This window comes from Microtus oregoni, unplaced genomic scaffold (assembly GCF_018167655.1).
Source record: "Microtus oregoni isolate MIOR12 unplaced genomic scaffold, Mior012 000031F_ref0000149, whole genome shotgun sequence".
NCBI lineage: Eukaryota > Metazoa > Chordata > Mammalia > Rodentia > Cricetidae > Microtus > Microtus oregoni.
The window spans coordinates 20744470-20767251 of record NW_024543090.1 but is presented as its reverse complement, the minus strand read 5'-3'; the positions used below and the strand labels follow the sequence as shown (position 1 = coordinate 20767251).

The 22782-nt window shown below is 40.0% G+C and overlaps 1 protein-coding gene across 1 annotated transcript in view; it reads left to right on the top strand.

The window, feature by feature from the left end:
- Positions 1-22782, top strand: part of Ino80 (INO80 complex ATPase subunit) — a 108032-nt gene that overhangs the window by 42335 nt on the left and 42915 nt on the right. Inside the window, exons 17-26 of the mRNA XM_041678863.1 lie at positions 1362-1446; positions 2634-2751; positions 4291-4376; positions 5543-5710; positions 5889-6022; positions 7206-7273; positions 8875-8968; positions 9899-10070; positions 14183-14323; positions 20019-20244. Coding sequence (XP_041534797.1) covers positions 1362-1446; positions 2634-2751; positions 4291-4376; positions 5543-5710; positions 5889-6022; positions 7206-7273; positions 8875-8968; positions 9899-10070; positions 14183-14323; positions 20019-20244 — 1292 coding nt within the window. The remainder of the gene's footprint in view (positions 1-1361; positions 1447-2633; positions 2752-4290; positions 4377-5542; positions 5711-5888; positions 6023-7205; positions 7274-8874; positions 8969-9898; positions 10071-14182; positions 14324-20018; positions 20245-22782) is intronic.

Below are 22782 nucleotides of genomic sequence, written 5' to 3'. Positions count from 1 at the left end.
GTAACCTGCCTATTAGAAACTAGCCTTCATGGGTGGGAGTCTACATACAGAATCAGCAAGGCCAGAAATTTTAGGATATAGCATAGTGTGGTCTATGCCTCAGTAGTTTGCCTGAACAGAATGCAGAAATTCTTATTTATATATTTTTCCCCGAGACTCAGATATTATGCTTAGATTATGTAAATTTTTTCAACCTTAATCTTCTCAGTTAGCTGTGACTTTTGTTGCTAAGGAAAATTCTGTAGGAGAAGGGATCTTGGTCTTTTCTCTGAGGGATTATTTTATATGAGAATTTCAAGCTGCAAGCAGAATATTACTCCAGGGGGATGGGAGATTTTCTCTCTCTCTCTCTCTCTCTCTCTCTCCCTCCCTCCCTCCCTCTCCCTCTCCCTCTCCCTCCCTCCCTCCCTCCCTCTCCCTCTCCCTCCCTCTCTCCCTCTCCCTCTCCCTCTCTCTCTCTCTCTCTCTCTCTCTGTCTCTCTGTCTCTCTCTCTCTCCCTTTTTAAATCACTTTCCCCATCCTTGCATGGTCATTAGACTTCAAAGAGCTTTTTTATTATAAGTTACATAGGTAAAGTGATTCCCAAACTGAAATAGAACAGTGCTTAGCTATATAATTTTACTTGGTGCCATTTAGCATTGGATTTTCTGATTCTCTTGGTGCACCTATAGAACTTTCTCTTAGAGGTCCAAGTAACAGACAAGTGGTAAGTCCCAGTCTGTGGAGGGCATTTGTTTATATAGTCTCTGAAGGAGGTCCTGCCTGTGGCCAAGAGGAGTAAAGACTTGAGTTATATCTAGCCCTTCTTCCATTGCTCTGCCAGCTGAGCTGGAAAGGCACAGACTACTACTTTTGACATCCTATGTTTCAGATAAGTGGTTTCTAAGTAGATAGCTTAGGTTTTTTTTTTTAATATATACTCAAGAACAACAGGAAACAATAAAGATAGAAAGGTCACCCACTTTACCTTTTGTTTGTTTATTTGTTTTTTGAGACTGGGTTTCTCTGTGTAACAGTTCTGACTGTCCTGGAACTCGCTCTGTAGACCAGACTGGTCTCAAACTTTCAGAGATCTTCGTGTCTCTGCCTCCCAAGTGCTGGGATTAAAGGCCTATGACACCACCGCCCAGCTGGGATTTTTTTTTTCTTTCTAAGCATTAATACCATTGGTATTGTGAGTCTCAGTTCTACTAGGATTTTTATCTTCATCTTTGTTAAGATATATTTTTGTTGTGTGCATGATATAGTATATTATTGTTAAGTACTGTTTGGAAATCATTTTTTAGAACTATTGGATCTTAGGATAATTACAGAAAGACTTATTGCCAACTTGGAATTTGTAACTCATTTTCTTGAACAGTGTTCGTTGGAAGATTCTCTTACAGTTCCAGTGTCGGAATCGGCTTTTGTTAACTGGAACCCCCATTCAGAATACCATGGCAGAGGTAGGCACTAGTCAGCGTCACGGTTTATGTCTTCTTAATACATCTGTACCCATGTTGAACTTCTACCGTTTTTTTTTTACAAATTATCTTCACCATCATACAAGACTTGATTGTAGCTTCCTAACTGTCTGTAGGCACCATTCTTCTTATCTTACTATTTATTGATTACAGTGTCCCTTTTTGTTTCCTTACTAAATATTACCCATCTTATACAGGTAAATTTTTACTCTAGAATTAGAAGCTAATGATCTCTAACACTGAAGGGCTTGGTTCTTCCTTTAGAATTCATCATAGTTTACATTTTGTAGGCAATACATTGACTCTTAACAACTGCTTTTTTTTGCCTATGCAAAATGGAAGCAGTCATAAATAGGGGAGAAATGAATGACTGTGGCTATGTTCCCTTAAATTTTTTTTCATGAAAATACATAGTCAACCAGTTAACCTCACAGGCTGTAATTGTCTGGCTCCTTCTCTAGGGTTATTTACAGTGAACACACTGCATTCAAAACTGTCAATTGTGGAATCATCTTTAAAACTCATCTATGGTCGGACGGTGGTGGCGCGCGCCTTTAATCCCAGCACTTGGGAGGCAGAGGCAGGCCGATCTCTGTGGGTTTGAGACCAGCCTGATCTACAAGAGCTAGTTCCAGGACAGGCTCCAAAGCTACAGAGAAACTCTATCTTGAAAAACAAAATAAACAAACAAACAAAAAAACCTATCATCTATATCACTACAAAAACTAAGCAATGTTTGTATTATGAACCTTTTAGTTTTCGATTAATTGAAAAACATCATAACGTGGGGGCTGGAGAGATGGCTCAGAGGTTAAGAGCATTGCCTGCTCTTCCAAAGGTCCTGAGTTCAATTCTCAACAACCACTTGGTGGCTCACAATCATCTGTAATGAGGTCTGGTGCCCTTTTCTGGCCTGCAGGCATAAACACAGACAGAATATTGTATACATAATAAATAAATAAATAAATATTTTTTTAAAAATCATAACGTTTTGTTGCAACACCTAATTGTAATTGAATGGCATCATTGAGCAAGCATTTAGAGTCATTTATTTCTCTGCCTCACGCACATGCATTCCTTTGTTACTTCGCTCTCCAAACTTAATGTAGCATCACATAGTGTCATTTTATTACACAGTATCTTTTAATATTATTTTTCTTTGTTTCAAGCTCTGGGCTCTGCTACATTTCATTATGCCAACATTATTTGATTCACATGAAGAATTTAATGAATGGTTTTCCAAGGACATTGAAAGTCATGCTGAAAACAAATCTGCTATTGATGAGAGTAAGTACCTTTTCTCTTTTTTTGTGAGGAGTTTTAAGACTAACCCAGGTTTCACGCTACAGCCTAGACTGGTCTGGAATTTGCTATGTAGTCTGGCCTCAAATTTAGACATTTCCTGTTTCAGTTTCCTGATTCTGGGATTACAGGTATGAGCCACCACACCTGGCTCTGAACTTTGTTTTCAGTCTATTAGCATGGGCAACTATGTACTTAGAATTAATTTTATCTTTTAATTTTACTTATTAGTAGGTGGGAGGGTGCATGCCACAGTGAGTTCGTGGAGGTCAGAGGTGACTGTAGAGTGGTTCTCTTCTTTGTTTCCTTTGTATGGGTTCTGAGGTTCAAACTCAAGTCATCGGGCTTGCTTGGCAATCATCTTCACCCACTGAGCCATTTTATGAGCCCCAGGATTTGCTTCTATTGCAAACATTTTATCCTTGTTTATCAATAGTTTTTTACTATTTTCCTAATATTAAAAAATGCCAAGTTGCTTATTATGAAGATGTAACTTGACATCTACTAATTGTAAGAAAAATTCAGTAGGGTCTAGAGAGATGGCTCAGTGTTGAAGAGCACTGACTGCTTTTCCAGGATTCAGGTTTAATTTCCATAACCTGCGTACATGGCAGCTTCCAGCTATATGCAATTCTAGCCACTTGGGATATGACACCTTCTCCTAACCACATTAAGCACTGTGTATCCACATGGTGATTAGACTTGCATACAATAAAATAAATTCTTTAAGTGATTTTTAAAGAGTTGTTAATTTTTTTTTTCATTTCTTTAAAGATAATTTTGGGGAAACACTAGGTCCTAGTTTGCTTTCTGTTGCAGTTTGGGGAGGAAAGTTTTATTTGGGTTACACATCCCAGTCTTAGACCATCATAGAACAGGAGCAGAAGCAGGAAGCTTGAAGCAGGAACTGAAGCAGAGACCGTGGAAGAAAACTGCTTTCTGGATTGCTTCCATGCATTGTTCAGCCTGCTTTTCTGTATTACCCAGGACCATCTGCCCAGGGATGGCATGCCCACAGTTGGCTGGGTCCTCCTGGGGCCGGCCTGGTCTGTAGCACCAGTTCCAGGACAGCCAGGGCTACATAGTGAGACCCAGTCTTGGAAGAATAAAAAGCTCAAACACACACTCACAAAGAAAGGAAAAAAAAGAAACAAATGCCTCCCCCTCCTCCCCTTTCCTTGCCCACAGTCATGTTTGATGGGAAAGAATTTCTCAGTTGACAGCCTCTCTTTGTTGTGTCAAGTTGACAAAAAACAACTAGTACACACTGGGAGCCCTTCTGACTTTCATTAGGTCTTATGAAGATATTGTTATTGACACAGTTTTACAGATTACATTGAAAGTTGTTTCTAATGGAAATAGAGTCTCTACAACGTGGTTGTTTTTCTACTTTGGAAGTTTGGTTCTTTCAAAAAATCATTGAGCCCAATGGCATTTTGGAGGGTTTGGTGGGAGGAACATAATGTTTATTTTGAGTGTCTTAAATCAGTGTACAGTGCTTTATTTGTGGACTTCCTGTTTCAGATCAACTCTCTCGCTTACACATGATCTTGAAACCATTTATGCTGAGAAGAATCAAAAAAGATGTAGAAAATGAATTGTCTGACAAGGTAAGAAATAAAATCTTATTTTTAATGAGTTTGAACCTCAGGTACCAATTTGGGGTTCTTGGCAAGAAATTTCCTTGGTATATATTTAGTTAAAGATAATCAGTTTGATTGAGATCTTTGAATTTGAATGGAATAGAAGACCTAAGCAAGGCAAGTAACATTCTTTTCCTTTTGTTAACACCCATCCCCAAATTGGGTTTGTTATGTTTTGTTTTGTTTTTATACAGGTTCTTACACTGTAAGCTAGGCTAGTCTGGAACTCATGTAGTACTTCAAACTCTGAACTTCTGCCATACCCTTTTGGTTGCCTGTAGAGATTATATGTGTTAACCATCATGTCTGGTTACACTTTTATCAATGGAGTGTTTGAAACATTACAAAAATAGAATAATGTCATGATCCACTTGTGTCCTTGGTACAGCATCAGTAGTGATCAGCTCGTGGTCATTCCTAACCTTTGGTATATGTTAAAACAAGTATCACAATTATTTTATTTAAAAATAGTTTCATGCAGGCTATGATGGCTCAGCGGTTAAGAGCACTGGCTACTCTTGCAGAGGACCTCGGTCCAATTCCCGACACTCACATGGCAGCTCACAACCGTCTAACTCCCACAGTGAATCTGACGTCTCACAGATTATAGACAGGGAAAACACCAGTGCACATTAAATAAATAGATCTCTTTTTAAAAAAATCCATGCATATCTCCCAGTGATTTTATTTTCCTTTGAGACAAGGTCTCACTGTACACCAGACTGAGGCTTAAATTGTGCACCACCAAGCTTTGTAGAGTTGGTCTTTCTAAGTCGGGTATTATTATCTTTAGGCAACTGCATGAATAATAACTGTTAGCCAATTTAGTGATTCGAAGAAGAGATCACATTCCCCTTGATATACCATATATGTGTTTGGTGTAGACTGAGTAGTCTTTTGACAATCGGTACTCGAAAATATGGATATGGATGTAGGTATTTGGAAGTACGTTTTCGTAGATTACAGTGAAGGGTGGTAAGTGGTGCTGTTAGAAGTGGAAAAGGATTCAGAGAGGGCATCTAGTGTGTGTGACAGGAGAGGTGGGGCATGGAAACATTTAAGGTTATACTGTTTGTTTTTTTTTACCTGATAGTTACAAATATGAATGTTTTTGTTGATTTTTTTTTCTTTAGATTGAAATTCTGATGTACTGCCAGTTGACTAGCCGACAAAAGCTCTTATATCAGGCACTAAAGAATAAAATTTCCATTGAAGACTTACTGCAGTCTTCTATGGGCTCTACTCAGCAAGCACAGAACACCACCAGCAGCCTCATGAATCTAGTCATGCAGTTCAGGAAGGTAAGGCTTAGGTCATTTGCTTTGTTGTTTTTCTTAACATACTTCAATGGAGAGGGTCCTAGGCTTGATGCCAGATAGGCCTCGAGCTGAAAATGGGAAGGCAATATCCATGAAGTTCAGCAATCAGCAGTGATGTCTGCAAATGACAATGTTGTCCTACCATTTCCCTTCATCTTAGGTGTGTAATCACCCAGAGTTATTTGAACGGCAAGAAACTTGGTCTCCATTTCATATTTCCCTAAAGCCATATGAAATTTCAAAATTTATCTATCGTCATGGACAGATCAGGGTCTTCAACCATTCACGAGATAGGTGAGCAAATATTGATTTCTTTTTTTTTTTTTTTTTTTTTTTTTTGGTTTTTCGAGACAGGGTTTCTCTGTGGTTTTGGAGCCTGTCCTGGAACTAGCTCTTGTAGACCAGGCTGGTCTCGAACTCACAGAGATCCGCCTGCCTCTGCCTCCTGAGTGCTGGGATTAAAGGCGTGCGCCACCACCGCCCGGCGCAAATATTGATTTCTATTGATGCTGAGTGCTTTTATAATTTGGCTCAATGGCCACATTTATTATTCAGTAGTGCTGGGGATTGACTCCAAGGCCTCATGCTTATTAAGTGGATGATCTACTCTAGAGCTATATCCTTAGTGGAGTAGATAAATTTAGTGTTGAATATGTGAGTTTCCAGTAAAGAGATATTTAACAAATGGTGAACAATATTGAGGGCACTTAGGGTGGGAGTTGGAGTGCTACAAAGGCTTCCATTAGATGGCCTTAAATGCCTTAGCTGTTCCTATTAACTTTCTAATCAGGAATGCATACCTGTGTTCAAATGTGTATTTGCACCAAAAATCAACAGTAAATTTACTTAAATGTACTTAAGTTATGTTAAAATGACTTGAAGTCACACTTACTGTAGAACTGAGTTTATTGGTTTTTAATTAAATTTATTCTCTTGATAAGAGTCTACAGTAATAAATTTGGTAAAGTTGAATTAGTCGTTAAACTAATATGCTAGAGACCAGTTCATTCAGAAAATTGGTGTGTGGTCCATTTTATACCTCTAAGTTAGGATAATTCTGAATTCCAGACTGTTTATTGTGCTCTTAAATGGATATCTGTGTGCCAGCAGTTGAGAACTATGGACATTGTTAAAGCTTTGTTATAAAATATTTACCACCGTGACCTAATTAAACTAAAATTGAAGGTTTTTTTTTTTTTTTTTTTTAACAGATTTGAGCAAGAGAAAAGGACCAGAGTTGTACTTTTTGTTTAGGCTAGAATTGATAGTCCGTGAAGTGAGGAGAGATTTACATTAGTGTAACAGTTTTGTATTTTCTGACATTTGTGTCTCGAGTTGCGTAGTCATATGATAAGAAACTTCTTTCATGTAGAAATAGTCTTAAATTTTGATTTTCCCTGATTTGGAGCTTCCAGTTTAGTTAACTTCTCAGTGTTTGTACTTCCCTTCAGATTTATTTTAATTACTTGTTTCACAGGTGGTTAAAGGTTCTACTTTCTCCATTTGCACCAGACTATATCCAGCAGTCTCTCTTCCACAGAAAAGGTAGGAGTTTTGATCATTGGAAGAAGAGTTGGGGTTTTACCAGAATGTTCTTTGTTTTGCTTGTGACTGTAGTGGTTTTGGCTTTTATTTTCTAATGTCTTAATAAATTGGTAAATTAGTGGCCAGAAAGGTAGTTTATACTATGGAATATTAGCATTTGCCACACTAGTGTGAGGACTAGTGTCCCTAGAAGCCAGGTAAATGCTAGATAGGTGTGGTAGCCCTGCTGTAATCCTAGCATACAGATGGGAGAGACAGGATCCCTAAAGCAACTAGTCGAATCATTGAGTACCGTGTTCAGCCAGAGACCTTGTCTCAGTAAATAGAAAGGGACCAAGAAAGATGCCAGCGTTTGCCCACACCCACATGACCTTGTCTACACACATTTACGTACAGTTCACAAACAAATGAAAGGCGAAAAAAAAATTTTACAAGTTAGTCGTCTTCATCTATAATTTTTGTAATTTTTATTTTATTTTATTGGTTTTTCGAGACAGCTTCTCTACATAGCTCTGACTGTCCTGGAACTCACTACGTAGAAGAGGCAGCCTTTATCTCAGTAATCAGCCTGCCTCTGCCTTCTGTGTGTTGTTGATCAGAGGCATGCGTCATTATGCAGGCCTAGTTTCTGTCATTTGTAGACAGAGCAGGAAGCAATACAGAATATTCATAGTGACTTCTGTCTACATTTTGTTTGTTTGCTTGGTTTGTTTTTCTAGACAGGGTTTCTCTGAGTCTTGGAACTAGTTCTTGTATGCCAGGCTGGCCTTGAACTCATAGAGATCCACCTGCCTCTGCCTCCTAAGTGCTGGGATTAAAGGCATGCGTTACCACCACCCAACTTTCTGTCTACAGTTTATATCTACCTATCTCTTAGGAATTCTTCATCCTTAAAGCCAGGTTCAGCAGCTCACCCCTATAATCTCAGTACTCAGGAGACCAAATCCATGAATCTGAAGCTCGTCTGGCCTACTATGAGAACTTCTTCCAAAGAAAGAAAGAAAGAGTTGGGCCGGGCATGGTAGAGTTCTTGCCTAACATACACCAGGCCCTTGGTTCAATCCTTAGCACCTAATAAACAAGGCTTGGTGGCACATACCTATAAGCTCTTCTTTCAGGAGGAGTCAGAAAGATCAGAAGTTCAAAGTCATCCTTGATTATATACCAAGTTTGAAACAACTCTGGGCTACATGAGAGCTTGTCTTAAAACAAAGAGTTTCTTCCGCTTGAAATTTGACATTAATGCTTTTATTAATGAGAATTCCATTCTTCCTTCTTATCCTAAGCTGCTTGACCTTGAACATTGTCCAAAATATTAAGATGAACCTTTCTCTTTTGTCCTTTCCTTTTTGTTCATATCATAGAAATTAACCAAAGGCCAAAACCCCCAAAGTTGGCTGATGAGCTATCTTCACTCTGTCTCGCATATGCTGCGCCTCACAGTATGGCTTCTGTCTGTGCCTGTAGTATACAAATAATGACACCCTGGCTAGATCAGAATCTTTACAATGTGGTTTTAGGAATTAAACAGGTCAGCAGGCTAAGTTGGATATTGTCTTTTGGTTTGCTATCGGGCTTAGCATTGTTTTTTGATTTTCCAGGTATTAATGAAGGAAGCTGTTTTTCTTTCCTTCGATTTATTGATGTCTCGCCAGCAGAAATGGCAAACCTCATGCTTCAGGGACTTTTGGCCAGGTGAGAAGTTTGCTTACTTTTGATAGAAGAGCAACTGGGAATAGGCAGGCACAAAAGTGCAATACTATGACATTAAATATTTAATATTACACCTTGAGCCTCTATTTTTTTCCCCTATCAATAATTTTTTTATGAGCTAGGAATGGTGATAGTACATGCCTGTAATCCCAGCACGTGGCTGGCTGAAGCAGGGGGATCAGGTGTTGGAAGCAGCCTGTGTTGTATGAAACCTTCTCCCATCTTCTAGCAAAAAAGAAATATTACACTTTTTTCTGTTTTCTTTTTCTTTCATATATATGTGTGTGTGTGTGTTCATATAGTTATGCTATTACTTTAAGCGTTCTGGGAAATTTAGCTTTGTGTTTTTATTCTTTGTAAAATGGTTTTTACTGATTTATATTATGTTTTTTTATTGTATTTAATTTTTTTTATGTTCATTGGTGTTTTGCCTGCATGTATGCCTGTGTGAGAGTGGGTCTGAAGTTACAGATAGGTGTGAACTGCCATGTGGTTACTAGGAACTGAACCCAGGTCCTGGAACAGCAGCCAGTGCTTCTAACTGCTGAGCCATCTCTCTAGCCCCTTTTATGTTGTTTTTAATGTAATAGAGAAATTAGAAATGACTATCTTCCTGATAAGATGATATTTTTATGGTAAGAGTTTTTTAAGTAGAGATAAATGTTTCTGAGTATTTTTCGTATTTATTTGCTTTTTATTATAGCTATATAGAGCATTTTACTTTAAAAAAGCAAATCATGTCAAGGAATCTATAGAACAAAAGTATGCAATGGCTTTATCTGAAGGTAAGAAAGAATCGCTTCCAAATGCTCAAGATTTACAAACGGTGTGTGATAATGAGATAGGTCCTCATTGTGAACTACCAAATTTCATAGGAACATTGAGTAAGCACATCTCTGTGGTTTGTTTCAGGTGGTTAGCTCTTTTCCTGTCTCTGAAAGCCTCCTACAGGCTCCATCAGCTGCGTTCTTGGGGAGATCCAGACAGGGAGAGCCATCAGAGATATCTGAGAAATAAGGATTTTCTTCTTGGAGTCGATTTTCCACTTTCCTTCCCTAACCTTTGCAGCTGCCCTTTGTTAAAGGTAAGCCGTTATCTGCATAAGTTGTCTACTTAGTACCTTCAGCTTCCTTTTCTTTGCATTAGTAAAATTAATGTTAAATGGTGTCCTCAAGAACCCTAATGTTAGCCGGGCGGTGGTGGCGCACGCCTTTAATCCCAGCACTCGGGAGGCAGAGGCAGGCGGATCTCTGTGAGTTCGAGACCAGCCTGGTCTACAAGAGCTAGTTTCAGGACAGGCCCCAAAACCACAGAGAAACCCTGTCTCGAAAAACCAAAAAAAAAAAAAAGAACCCTAATGTTTACCCAGGCAGTGGTGGCTGTAGAGGCAAAGGCTGGCAGATCTCTACAGGAGGAGTTCCAGGACAACCTTGTCTCTGAAAACAAAGAGCAAACAAACAAGAACCCCAGTGTTTTGAGGGGTTTGTACAATGTATTGAGTTATTTGTGTTTATTTTTCATGTGTAAATGTTTCATATATAACTTTGTTGTGGTGAAGAGCTGCTTGGCTTTTGCTCTCTTTTAATTTTTCCTTTATGCTTTATTTTATGTATATGGGAATTTTGCCTACATGTACATCTGTGCAGTGTGGGAGGCTGAGACAAAAGGATTATAAGTTCAGAGCTCCAAATAAAAAGTAAATAAAACAGGCCTGTTTTAGTGGCGTACTAATGAGAACTTTTGGGTTCAGTCGCAAGACCCTCTTCAGTGTTCAGATTGGATACTACAGCAAGTGAAAGGGGTTTTTTCCTAGGGTATTTGAGGGGAACAAATGAGCTCTCCCATTCCATGCTTTTTCGAATCAGTCTCTCTATTGTTTTGCTTTTATTCTAATTCTCCTGTCCTAATTTTTAATTTCTCCTGGCTTCTTCTTTCTGGCCTCAAAACATTTTTCTTACAGGAGCCTTATAGCGATAAAAAAAAAGCAATAGGGAGCTGAGCCATTGCCATGGTAACACGAGGTTCCAAGGTTACAGGAGTAAGACTGACCAGACTAGGGGGTGGGGGAGGCGAGGCGCATACTGTCCAGTGACAGACTTTGAGACGTAGGTCTGTTGGCAGACCGACAAGAAAGAAGAATTGGCATGCCTTCTTTTTTGGGTGCTTTGTGTTGCAACTGGGTATCTGTGACTCTGACTGTGTATAGCTATAGTTTTAAACTTATGGTCTATTTACAAAAAGCCTTTAGTGTAGCGTGAGACTTCCTCTGAGGTGGAAGTGAGCTAATTGTGTGCAGTTAGTCTGACGGAAAAGGAACAAAGCAGAACTTTAAGTGTCTACAGTCATTGTGGGACAGATACATCTAGTATGAAATATGTCCTAATATATTTTCTATGTATCAAATGAAAGTCATCTTCCTGACATTCCACAGATATATGCCCATAAGATTGAGGTGAAATCGTTAGATTACATATACACATCACATGGAAATGGCATGGTAATGATGAGATATCATAGCTGTTATTGCTCAAGTGAAATTACAGATGAAAGAAAAAGTTTGCATAGTCAGTGACCCACAGACCCTATCTGTCAGGTTTCCTCCATCTGAGAATTCTCTGGTGGGTTGACATCTGAATTATCAATTGCAAGTAGCTGTAATTGCATCATGGCCTACAATAGCTTGTTATAAACGCTCCTGAGAGCATACCATTTGCCCAGTTTTGTTTTTGCGTAGGAATTACTTGTTTGTGTTCCAGGTATAACGGTTAATAAAAATGTATGAAGCACATTCTATCTGAGGGTTTTAAAATTTGGTCATGACTGGCAAGAATGTGATAGCTATTCATGATGGCGCATGTCAATAATCCCAATACTTTGCATGCAAATAGAGACAGAAATTCAAGTTTGTCCTTTGCTACATAGTAAATGAGGCCAGCCTGTGCAACTTAAGACCCTTTCTCAACAAAGAAAAAAAAGTTATAAAAGTGTCTGATAAATATATACGTATATAGCAACATTTTCATGTCCAAATTCATTATACCTTTATATATAGTTTGCCTTTATTTCCTTTTTGTCGTCTTCTCCCACTCCACTTGCTCCCTTTTTTTCCGTTTTCTTCAGATATATTTGTGAGGCAGATCCAGATTCAGTGGAGATGTTGTAACACAGGGCCAGCTGTTGGCCCAGTAGAAAAGGTACTTGCCACAAACCACTGGGAACCTGAGTTTAATCCAAAGAACCTGAGTGTAATCCGCAGGATACACATGATGGAAAGGAAGAACTAAGTCCAGCTAGTTGTCCAATACTCACACAGAAAAATAACATTTAATTGCAAAAAACAAGATGGAGGACCAGTTGTGGAGTGTCAGGCTCTGGCATATACACACTCACACATATGTACCAATAGATAGATAGGTAAGTAGACAGACACACACATATATGCACCAAACATTCAGATAGATAGGTAGGTAGGTAGGTAGGTAGATAGGTAGATAAAAAATAATAGAATAGTACTTTCTTGGCCTCTGTAAGTCAGAATTCAGATACATATTCAATGTAGGTAAAAATGAGTTTTCCTGTTAGACTTGGTGGGGAGAAGCAGAGGAAGAAACTTCCCACTGTCCATATTTAGTCATACCTATTGGAAAAATGGAAAAACAAAAAGGTTGGCTTCAACTATCAATTGTGCGTTCTGAGAGTACTTCCCCAAATCTGTTTATTAGGTAGTGATGTGTACTGAGAGTATAAATCTTGTACATCGGGGTCTTAAAAAAAAAATCGTTTGATTAAAGATTAAACTTAGAGCTATAGGAAATAATTGTTTTGAGGTAAAACCTTTTTTAAAGCTATATCCAGTTGAAGACCTTGTCAGAAATGATGACTTTCAGAATGCAAGAATCATTATTAACTTTTGTTAATTTTGTCCTTGTGAACAGATATCATAGTAATCTACTTAGCCATAGTATATGTTCAAAGTTTGTTTTGTTTTTGTTTGAAACTAGGTTTCTCTGTATAGCCTTGACTTGTGTGCTGTTATACTCCTGAATGAACCGTGTTTTGGTGTGGAGGCTATAGTGGCACTGAGGCCTTCTATTTCAGAATATCCCATATTACAATATCCATTGGAGGACTGGGAACTAAAAGCTTAGCAAGACTGGAAAGCTTGTTAGGATATGTTTTTTAATATCACCTTCCAATGCCTTCACTTCCTTCCTTACCTTAAAATGTATAGGTTTGAGAATAGTTGATGACTGTAGCTTCTAATTTTTGTATGTGCTTTCACACCTGAATTTAAAATACTTTCCCCCTTAATCCAGGGGAAAACCTGAGTAGGTTTTATCTTAACCAAAACCCTTAACTGGGAGAATATGGCAGAAAGGTTCATGTGAAAGAGACCTTTGACAATTAGGCAGGGAAAGTCCACAAGCCAAGGAATGAAGACAACCTCATAAAATACTTTTTCTTCTTTTTCTTATTTGGTTTTTCAAGACAAAGTTTCTCTGTGTTACAGCTTTGGCTGTCCTACAATTCACTTTGTGTACCAGGCTGTCCTCACACAGAGGACACAGAGATCTGCCTGCCTCTGCCTCCCGAGTTCTAGAATTAAAGACATGCACCACCACTGCCCAACCAGTTTTTTTGATATAATAAAGAAATTTTTCTTTGGAATGGAACCCAGGACCTTATTTGTGGTAGGCAAGCACTCAAACTTTGCGCTTTAGTCCCTGATACTGTAAGTGAAGAATTTACATTATTTTGAAATGTAGTTCAGGTTAGCCTAGAATTATGTAGCCAAGAATAGTATGACACTGCCTCAAAAAGAACCGGCTTTGCTTGAATTACACAACACCATTAGCACCTGCTTCTACAGTGTCTTAAGGGGAAATTTAGAAGAAACTAGCCTTAATCATTGTGGTTTGAGTTTGCATCCATAGTCATAAAAAACAACTATCCACCTAGCACAAATGTCTTGTGGAAGTGGAATTAGAAATGTTACTTGGTTTTGTATACTAAGAAAACCACAGTTTGAAATTAACATGGGCCTCAACCATACACTACGTATTTGGTTCTGATTAATGTTTATTTAGAATTAATAGTATTGGCCCGGAAAAAAGTTTATTAATTTGAATATTCAACATGTGACATGTTTTCTGCTTTGCTTCATTAACACTTTTTTTTGTTTTGTTTTGTTTTAAGTCTCTTGTTTTCAGCAGCCACTGTAAAGCAGTGAGTGGCTACTCCGACCAGGTCGTCCATCAGCGGAGATCAGCTACCTCCTCACTTCGTTGCTGCCTGCTCACTGAGCTGCCATCTTTTTTATGTGTGGCCAGTCCACGAGTAAGTCCTACAGGAGGGAAGAAATAAAATGGATAATGCTGTTTAAAAAAAAAAAAAGAACTATTACTTGGGGTAGTTGTTCGGTTCTTGAAAAACTTACCAGTCCTGGTTTGTTAAAAGAAAGGAGCTGGCTGGCATGGCTATCTACTTGTGATCCCAGGACATTGCGGGGCGGGGGGGGAGGCCACAGGGACATGGGACACACTTATGGGTTCAAGGCAAAACTGAATTACATAGTAGACCTATTTCAAAAGAAAATTTAAAAACAGGAGAGCATCCATGATTCTGTCCTTGAAATGTATAGAATTTAGAGTTAAGGTGTGTTGGGTGGTGGTTGCTACTTTTGATTAAGTCAGAGGCTATAAACTGTAATAGAACAAACCCATCTGTCAGAAAGATCAGCATCCAACAGCAGGGCCAGGAGAAAAGGAAGCTGTTTGTCACCTGCTTTGAGTTTGTTTTAAGGTTGTCATAGGATGGTGGCTCAGTAGAAGAATTTAGCTGACCTTATCTCGGTTTCCCAGTCCGGCATTTTCTCACTTCCTTAGCGGCCTTGCTGGGACTGTGGCTCCCAGGTGTGCTCCATCTGCACAGTGGCTCTGTGTATCTATCACTCACCGTTCAGGAATTAAGCTTTTCTTTCCCAGGGGCCATGGTAGGGGTGTGGTATTTCTGTTGTTTCAGTTTTGAGCACATCTCTTTATCTTCCCATGCCCTGTTTATTCAAACAGTACTCTCAGGATTGCTGACCAACAGCTCTGAGAGGCTTCCTTTGGTTCTCTAGATTGGGCACTCCTTCCTCCCTCTTCCATTTCCTTTCTTTTCCCCATTGATCGTGGCTGGACAACAACATTTCTCCCTATTCCGTGAAGAAGTATGTGAAGGGAGAAAGGCAGAATAACGATGTGACCAGACTTAAGTGTTTAGAGAAGAGAACACCTTTCTGTTTGCCCAGCATGCTGTTTTCTTTTGCTCCTGGGATAACTGAGTTAGCTAAGGAGCTCTTTCCCTTTTATCTTGTTCCTCCACTCATCCCAAATGTTCTGTCTTCACAGTTCTTCCAAAAAAGAAATTTATGTCTTTGCTGGAAGCATTTGTCTACCACTCTTTTTATCAGTTTTCATACTTTATTAAATGTACCAAAAGAGAATCTGACAAAGTCCTGAGTCCCATGGGCTGCCGCCCACCTAGATTTCTGTCTGGTCCTGTGCTATGTGACCTTAATTCCCATCCATTCTCAACTCTGTTTGCTGTATATTTATGGAAGAAGTACTTGGAATCTGCATGTACCTGTTACTCCAGAGCAGTCTTAGAACCTAAGTTGTTGAGGGAAATGTATTTTGTATAGAAGTATCTAAAGCTGGGTACTGTGGGAACAGCCTGCAGGCTTCACTGTTGCACGGTTGGTTTCATTCTCTTTTAACCTGATCTCTGTACCAAGATCCTAAGAGAGGAAGCTTAGGTTTCTGGGAGAGGAATGCCAAAACTATTCCTAGCCAATAGAAGCCACTAAATCATTATGTATGTAAAATTATTTTTATACACTTAAGAAATATTTGTTAGCTCTCAAGACTCCCAAAATCTTTATGACTAACTTTACTTAAAAGGTCTTCCCAAAATTAGAAATTTAAACCAACAAAAATATAAAAAACAATCCTGAGCTGTAGCTTAGTGGCTTCTATCCCTATCATTCTAACATTTTGTTGGTTAAGGCAAGAGAGTTGTGAGTTCAAGTCAAGCCTTGTTTCACAAGGAAAGGAGGAGAGAAAAAGCAAAGAAAATAGTGTTTTTACTGGGCTAACCGAAGTCTGAACTGCCATGTTTATCTAATAGCGCTCTTCCTCTAAAGAATATTGAAATGTTGCTTGAAGGAAATTGTAATAGCTATAAATCTGTGGTGGTTATCAGGGAATAGTAGAAAACTGACCACCCTCTTTTGCTCCGTAGTCTCTTCCCTCATATTTGCAGAGCTTTCTCATAGCATGTACTGAACCTGAAAATAGTAATTAGACCATGATTTTGAGGACATGAGGCTTCTAGCTGTATCTGAATAATTTATACACATATAATTAGCTTCGCCTTTCATATCAGTCTTGGGACTGATAAAGTGATATTTCATAAGATGCCTTCCATTCTACTTACTGATCTTAAACATTTGGTGAGGAAAGAGAAATTGATTTCCTTGGAGCCTTGACTGGCCTACCACTTCTAGAAGTCATTTCCCTGCTGTGTTGGGGTAGCTGCCACTAAGGAAGGAGCTGTTTGTCAGTAGCTGAGAAATAGTTCTACAAGGTTAGTAGAGTAAAGAAGATCCTGGGCATTCATCATACCAAAACCCAGAAATGTTTGGAGCAGTCACGCTCCCATAGCCAGAGCAGGAACACACATGTCAGGAAGGACGCCCTAAGTGCTTGACAAAGCAGCTCCTCAAACTACAGTAATTTAGGGTGTTAATGAAGCAAAGCATGGGATTAGCATGTGGGACTTGCAAGGGATACACCTTTTGACATTGTGATATGATGCTATCATGTACAAAAGAGTTGGGTTTTATTTCTAGTTGTCCGTGAATGCTCCTGGCTGCAAGCACAGGTTGAATATGCTTGGACTAGACGCAGGATGCATTTCCATTGTGGGGAGGGAAGAATGGTATGTCATGCCTCATTGCTGCTATTTCTACACCATCAGGTTTTGTGGAGTGAGTACAAGCTGTCTAGAATGGAGCTAATTTATAAACAGGATTTATTTTAAGTAGAAGTGAACTCTTTTGCTCTTTTGGACCTCAGAAGTATACTACTCACAGACTATGGTATTCTCTAATTCCATGTATATCTTGAAAAACTTAAAAAAAATCATGTCTTGGGTTCAGTTTCCTGCACCACATGGTGACTCATAACTGATCACTGTAGTTCCAAGGATTCTGACACCCTCTAGACCTCCATGGATATTAGGCACACACATTGTGCATATGCATACATGTTGAAAGTTTATAACTGGAAACATTTTGGTTTTTAAAGGAATGCCTAGGTATGAGTCCTTAGCAGGAGAACATTCTGCCTGTGTCACTGATCTTTCATTGTCCTTCATTCTAAGCATCTAGTTTCTGACTTTCTGTCTTGAGATTATGACACAAAGTCTTGATTCCAGTCTGAGTTCTGTTTTGTACTAGAAAATAAGGGGAAATTAGAGGATTTGTCTCTAAGTGTAGAATATTCAAAATTAGTCTCCTCTATCTGGTATGGTGGCTCAAGCCTGTAATTCCAGAACTCAGGAAGCAGGAGGATTATGAGTTCCAGGATAGCTAGGCTACATGAGAGACCCACCTCACCAGAAAAAAAAAAAAAATAGTCTCAGGATGTAACTCAGTGAAAGAGCCCTTACATGAGCAATTCTATAGGCTCAGTCCCCATTCAAGGATGGTGATGTGATCTGGAGAGAAAATTGAGTGTTTAGTGCTTTACACGTTTAGGACTGCATGCTATTTGAGCATATGTAGAATCTTCCCTTAAGGTTGAAGCCACTGCTTTAATAACTTTTTTTTTGGGGGGGGGGGGTGTTTCGAGACAGGGTTTCTTAGTGTGTAACAGTCCCCACTGTCCTATAACTGCTCTATAGCCCAGGCTGGCCTTGAACTCACTGAGATCCGCCTGCCTCTGCCTCCCGAGTGCTGGGATTAAAGGCATGCGCCACCACCGCCCGGCTCAGCTGTTAGAAATTTTGAGGTAATGTGACTCACATCGTACATGGGAGATGCCTGCTCTGGCCGAAAGTCTGCTGGATTGCTGAGAAGATAAGCCATTTTAGAGAGAGAGAGAGACAGTTTTTGTAAACTTTCTTTGTATTTCCATCTTTATAAGTATTCATGGAAAAATAAAGTGAGTGAGAAGGAAAATAAGAACAGAAAATATTCTGGAGGAAGCAAAAGTAGTAAGACTTTCTAGTACTTGACTGTATAAACTGGTTTAACCATGAGCAAGTTTGAGAGCTCTGGGCCCTTTGCTGTGGCCTTAGGTTATTTTGCAACTGAACTGTAGGTGGCACTGCTCCCTAACAAATTCAGTTCCTCTCCATCTTCAGCTAGTGCTATTTATTTTCTGGCTATTGATAAATGATACTGACCTGGTTACTCAGTGGCTCTTAGCAGGAGCACCTGCAACCCCATGTTCAGCTAGCAGCATTGTCTAGACTTGGCTTCATAGGTTGGGGTGTTTGTTTAACCAAGATCAAAATAGGTTCCCCCTCCTCTAGATATGCATCTTTCATCTGCTCCTGTCGAGATTCTTCAGCATTTCCAGACTTGAGGATCCAGCTCCAAAGGGAGATTCACATGAAAATAAGCAGTCAGTAGCAAAACAGATTTCCTAAGTACTTGTTTTCCAGGAAGTAGTAGAACTGCCTAATTAGGTACAGTAAATGCTCTGTGTTCTGATCTCTCCCACAGCTTGGCTCTTCAGACACTCTTTACTCTTTATACCAACTTTCTTCCCATCTCTGTCTACTTTAAGCTCTGTCTGTGTAATTTACTGCTTATAGTGAATGGGCTTTTACCATTTTCATCATCTTGGACTTGGTGGTCACCTCAGCCTTTCCTTTTTAACAGAGGCTATGTTCAGCAGTCTTTCTATGAAAAAGGATGAACCTGTGTTTCTAAGTTGGCACAGTGCCCTTTCTCCATTGGGCAGGCCCTATTTTAGTTTCATTAGGTTGTACTATATAATGACATAAGAGTTTTGTGCAGTCTCTGTCTTAGCCAGGAAATGCATCCGCTCCTTCCTGGTGATTGCTTCTCTCTATCCTTTCTTTATGTTCCATAGTCCTTCTCCAGCGTGGCTTGAAAGAAGGCTTCCCTTCTTTTCCATTAGGGAGTTGTCCAAGAGAAGTATTGATAAAGTTTTGCCACGAAAACGTTACCAGATAGCTTCAGGTATAGCCAGGTAGTGGTGGCGCATGCCTTTAATCCCAGCACTCAGGAGGCAGAGGCAGGCGGATCTCTGTGAGTTTCAGGACAGCCAGGGCTACATAGTGAGACCCTGTCTCAAAAAACAAAGATAGCATCAGTTATGTCAAACCAATACTGTAGTTCTTTGATCATGTCTGTCCAGCTCCGACTTCCTTCCTGGCATCAGCATTGTGATGTGACTCATAGTTCTTTGTCAAGGACAACATCTAGTAGTGAGTGTGAGCGATGAATATATATTGAGACTAGAGTGCTGTCACATTAGCATCCTAGTCTAGCTTCACGCTCCTGTTTCTTTTTGTATCTTGTGATTATAGGCTTGTGTTATTAAGATTACTGTTTTATCCAGAGAAATGCTCTGAGTCAATTCTTGGCATTGTCTTATTTTATTAGTTGAGGAAATTTAAAGCTAGCAGCCTGAGATTATCCTCATTGCTCTGATTTCAGAGTTCTGGGCCTAGAGATGAAGCTCAGTAGAGCTTAGTATTGGTAGAGTGCTTGTATTCACAAGCCTGAAATTTGCCTATCCCACACTAGGTAGTGAAGGTAATAGGATCAGTTGTTCAAGGTCGTCCTTGACTTCTTGACAATTTGGAGGCTGTCCTGGGCTACATGAGATCCTGTCTCAGAAGCAAAGAAAAGGAAAGAAAAAGGAAGGAAGGAAGGTTAAAGTTCCCTCAAGACTTGATGTGTATGAAAAAATGCAGAAGTATTTGATCATCTGTGAATTTTGCCCTGCAGGTCACCGCAGTGCCGTTGGATTCTTATTGTAATGACAGAAGTGCAGAGTATGAGAGACGAGTTCTGAAGGAAGGAGGGAGTCTTGCTGCCAAGCAGTGTTTGTTGAATGGGGCTCCTGAGCTTGCTACAGATTGGCTAAATCGCAGGTCGCAGTTCTTCCCAGAGCCAGCTGGAGGGCTGTGGAGCATCAGACCCCAGAATGGCTGGTCTTTCATCAGAATTCCAGGTAAGTTTTCTGCTCCCTTGGGCATGTTCCCAGTTATGGCAAGAGAAGAATGGAGGGAAAGGCCCATGTGATAATTTCCAGTGTTTGGTATTCAGAGTACGTGAGGTCTCTCTCTCTCTCTCTCTCTCTCTCTCTCTCTCTCTCTCTCTCTCCTTCCACCTGTTATTTATAGGTAAAATACAAGTAACTTGTGTCTTGGGTGGAAAGCTGGGAAGAGAAATGTTTTCTAGATTTGTTCTTGAGCACTCTCCTTTGATAATGAAGTAATACCACTTTTTTTTAAGGGGTGGAGGCTAGGGTGCTCATGGGTAGAGTGCTTATCTAGCACCAAGGCCGGGCTCCACCCAACCTCAGAGCCCCCCTCCTCAATGGCGCATGTACACACACACAGTTTAGGGAAGGCCTCAGATCAAGTGAGTGCAGTTGTCTTGTGCCGTTGCCAGTGGAATGAATGAGAATGTCGTCACTCCCAGAGAGCCTAGTTTAAGTAGCACAAACAGTGTCCTGCACAAGGCCTAGAGATCTAAATGATAACAAGAGGAAAAACAGTATGTTTTGTGCCAAAACACTAGCAGATTCCCAGACCCCCTGGTGTCAAGGTCCAGGGTTGAAAGGAAACTAGGTTTTCATCTTTGCTTTAGTGAGGCTGCACTTGAGGAAGTTGCACACAGAGAGTCCACAGACTGATGCACTTTCCACCTGCTGCAGAGTGTAGCTCAGAGCTACCATGTTAGCTTGATTGTACAGATTCTTTGACATCTTGATTGTATTCTTGTTGAAATTAACGGAAGCATACTAGGACTGCTCTCAAGGGGAGCATCTGCTGTAAGTGACAGCTGGATTCCTATGTAGAGATCTGCTTTTTGTTTCTTGTCTGACAGCTTTGTGTCATCCTATTGATAGCCCTTTAGAGTGCTTTGACTGTGTGTAAAATCTGTATTGCATATTGCATATGGAAAGTTAAGGGGAAAATCCAGGAGTAAAGCAGGACAGAATGGACACCACAGACATACAGGTAGGGAAGAAGCAAGATATACCATATTTCTTTCTCCTTCATTCTGGCGCTTTAGTTCCCAGTATAGGAGTAGAAGGCTTATTGCTGGCGCTGTGGGAATCTCTTGTGGCTTTTCCTGTTCTTTGAAAGAAAAATGGACCTTGTTTAAATAGCAGGAAGTGTCTGAGTTCTTTTCGCATCGATAAAAAGCACCAGCCTCACTGGCTGTTTACTGTGAGAACCGACAAGCTCCTCACTGACCCCATTGTGCTCTGTGGAGTAGCTGGGGCGGGGTAGGGCTGGGGAGGGTATCATTTGAACCTCTCTGTGTTTTATCTCTTTCTTCTATACTTTAACATTTTTTTGTTTCCCTGGGAAAGGTGGAGTCGTTTGCGTTCTTTGAAAGACTGACCAAAATTTCCTGGGTTTTATACCTTGATTGCTTCTGCAGGCTTCAGCCTTTCAGAGGTCTTCTTTCCTTGGAGAAGAGAGATATTTATAGTCTTTCTGTCCTGTCCTTGTCCTAAGCTGTGGAGAGTAGAACTTGTATTTAAATGTAAATACTATAGGATTGCTGGAAAGATTATGAGAGAGGATAGATAGGTCTGGTTGTTCCAGTATTATTTTAGGTCCTATTTTTAAGAATGGTTTGGGACTGGGTTTGACTAGACAGAATCTGCTTGATTCCTTGCAAATTAGTCTCCTCCTGGCTCTGTTTCCCACTTAGCCACAGATGGTGTTTTTGTACAGCATACTTTAGTTGCTCTTAAAAATTGAGTGATGTATGTCAGTCCCCAAAGATACCAGTGCATGCCGGGCAGTGGTGGCGCACACCTTTAATCCCAGCATTCGGGATGCAGAGGCAGGTGGGTCTCTGTGAGTTCGAGGCCAGCCTGGTCTACAAACACTAGTTCCAGGACAGGCTCCAAAGCTACAGAGTAACCCTGTCTCAAAAAGAAAGATACCAGTGTACTAAGGCCAAATGCTAGACATTGATTTGATCTGTCTAGCACACTCACTTGAGAACTCAGAAATATTTTTGTTTGCTTAAGTGTTTTATCCTCTTGGTTTAAGTCTGTTTCTTTGGGGACTTTGCTTTCAAAATAATTCGAACAGGTCCATTGGTCTAAGGATGTAGCTCACTGATAAACCTCTTACGTTGCATGTATGAACCCTATGTTTGACCCCCAACACAACAAAAACAAAGACAACCCAGTTCTAGTACACCTTCCTCCACCACCCTCAACTACACAGTGGCAAACTGACAGCACTTGCTGCTTCTGTGCATTTGAGTTCATCTTTGTGTGTGTGTGTGTGTCTTTACCTCTGCACTTTTCTAATCCTAACACCAGTTCATTCTAGTTAGCAAACTAAAGAAACTCTGGAAAGTGGGAAAGTGTGAAGACTACTTAATCATGGTTTTGAAGTCAATAAGGGACTAGAGATAGCTCCCAGCTTAAGAGAATTCACTGCTCCTACAGAGGACCCAGGTTTAGTTCCCAGCACCCACATGGTGGCTTACTAAGTCCAAATCATCAGTTTTT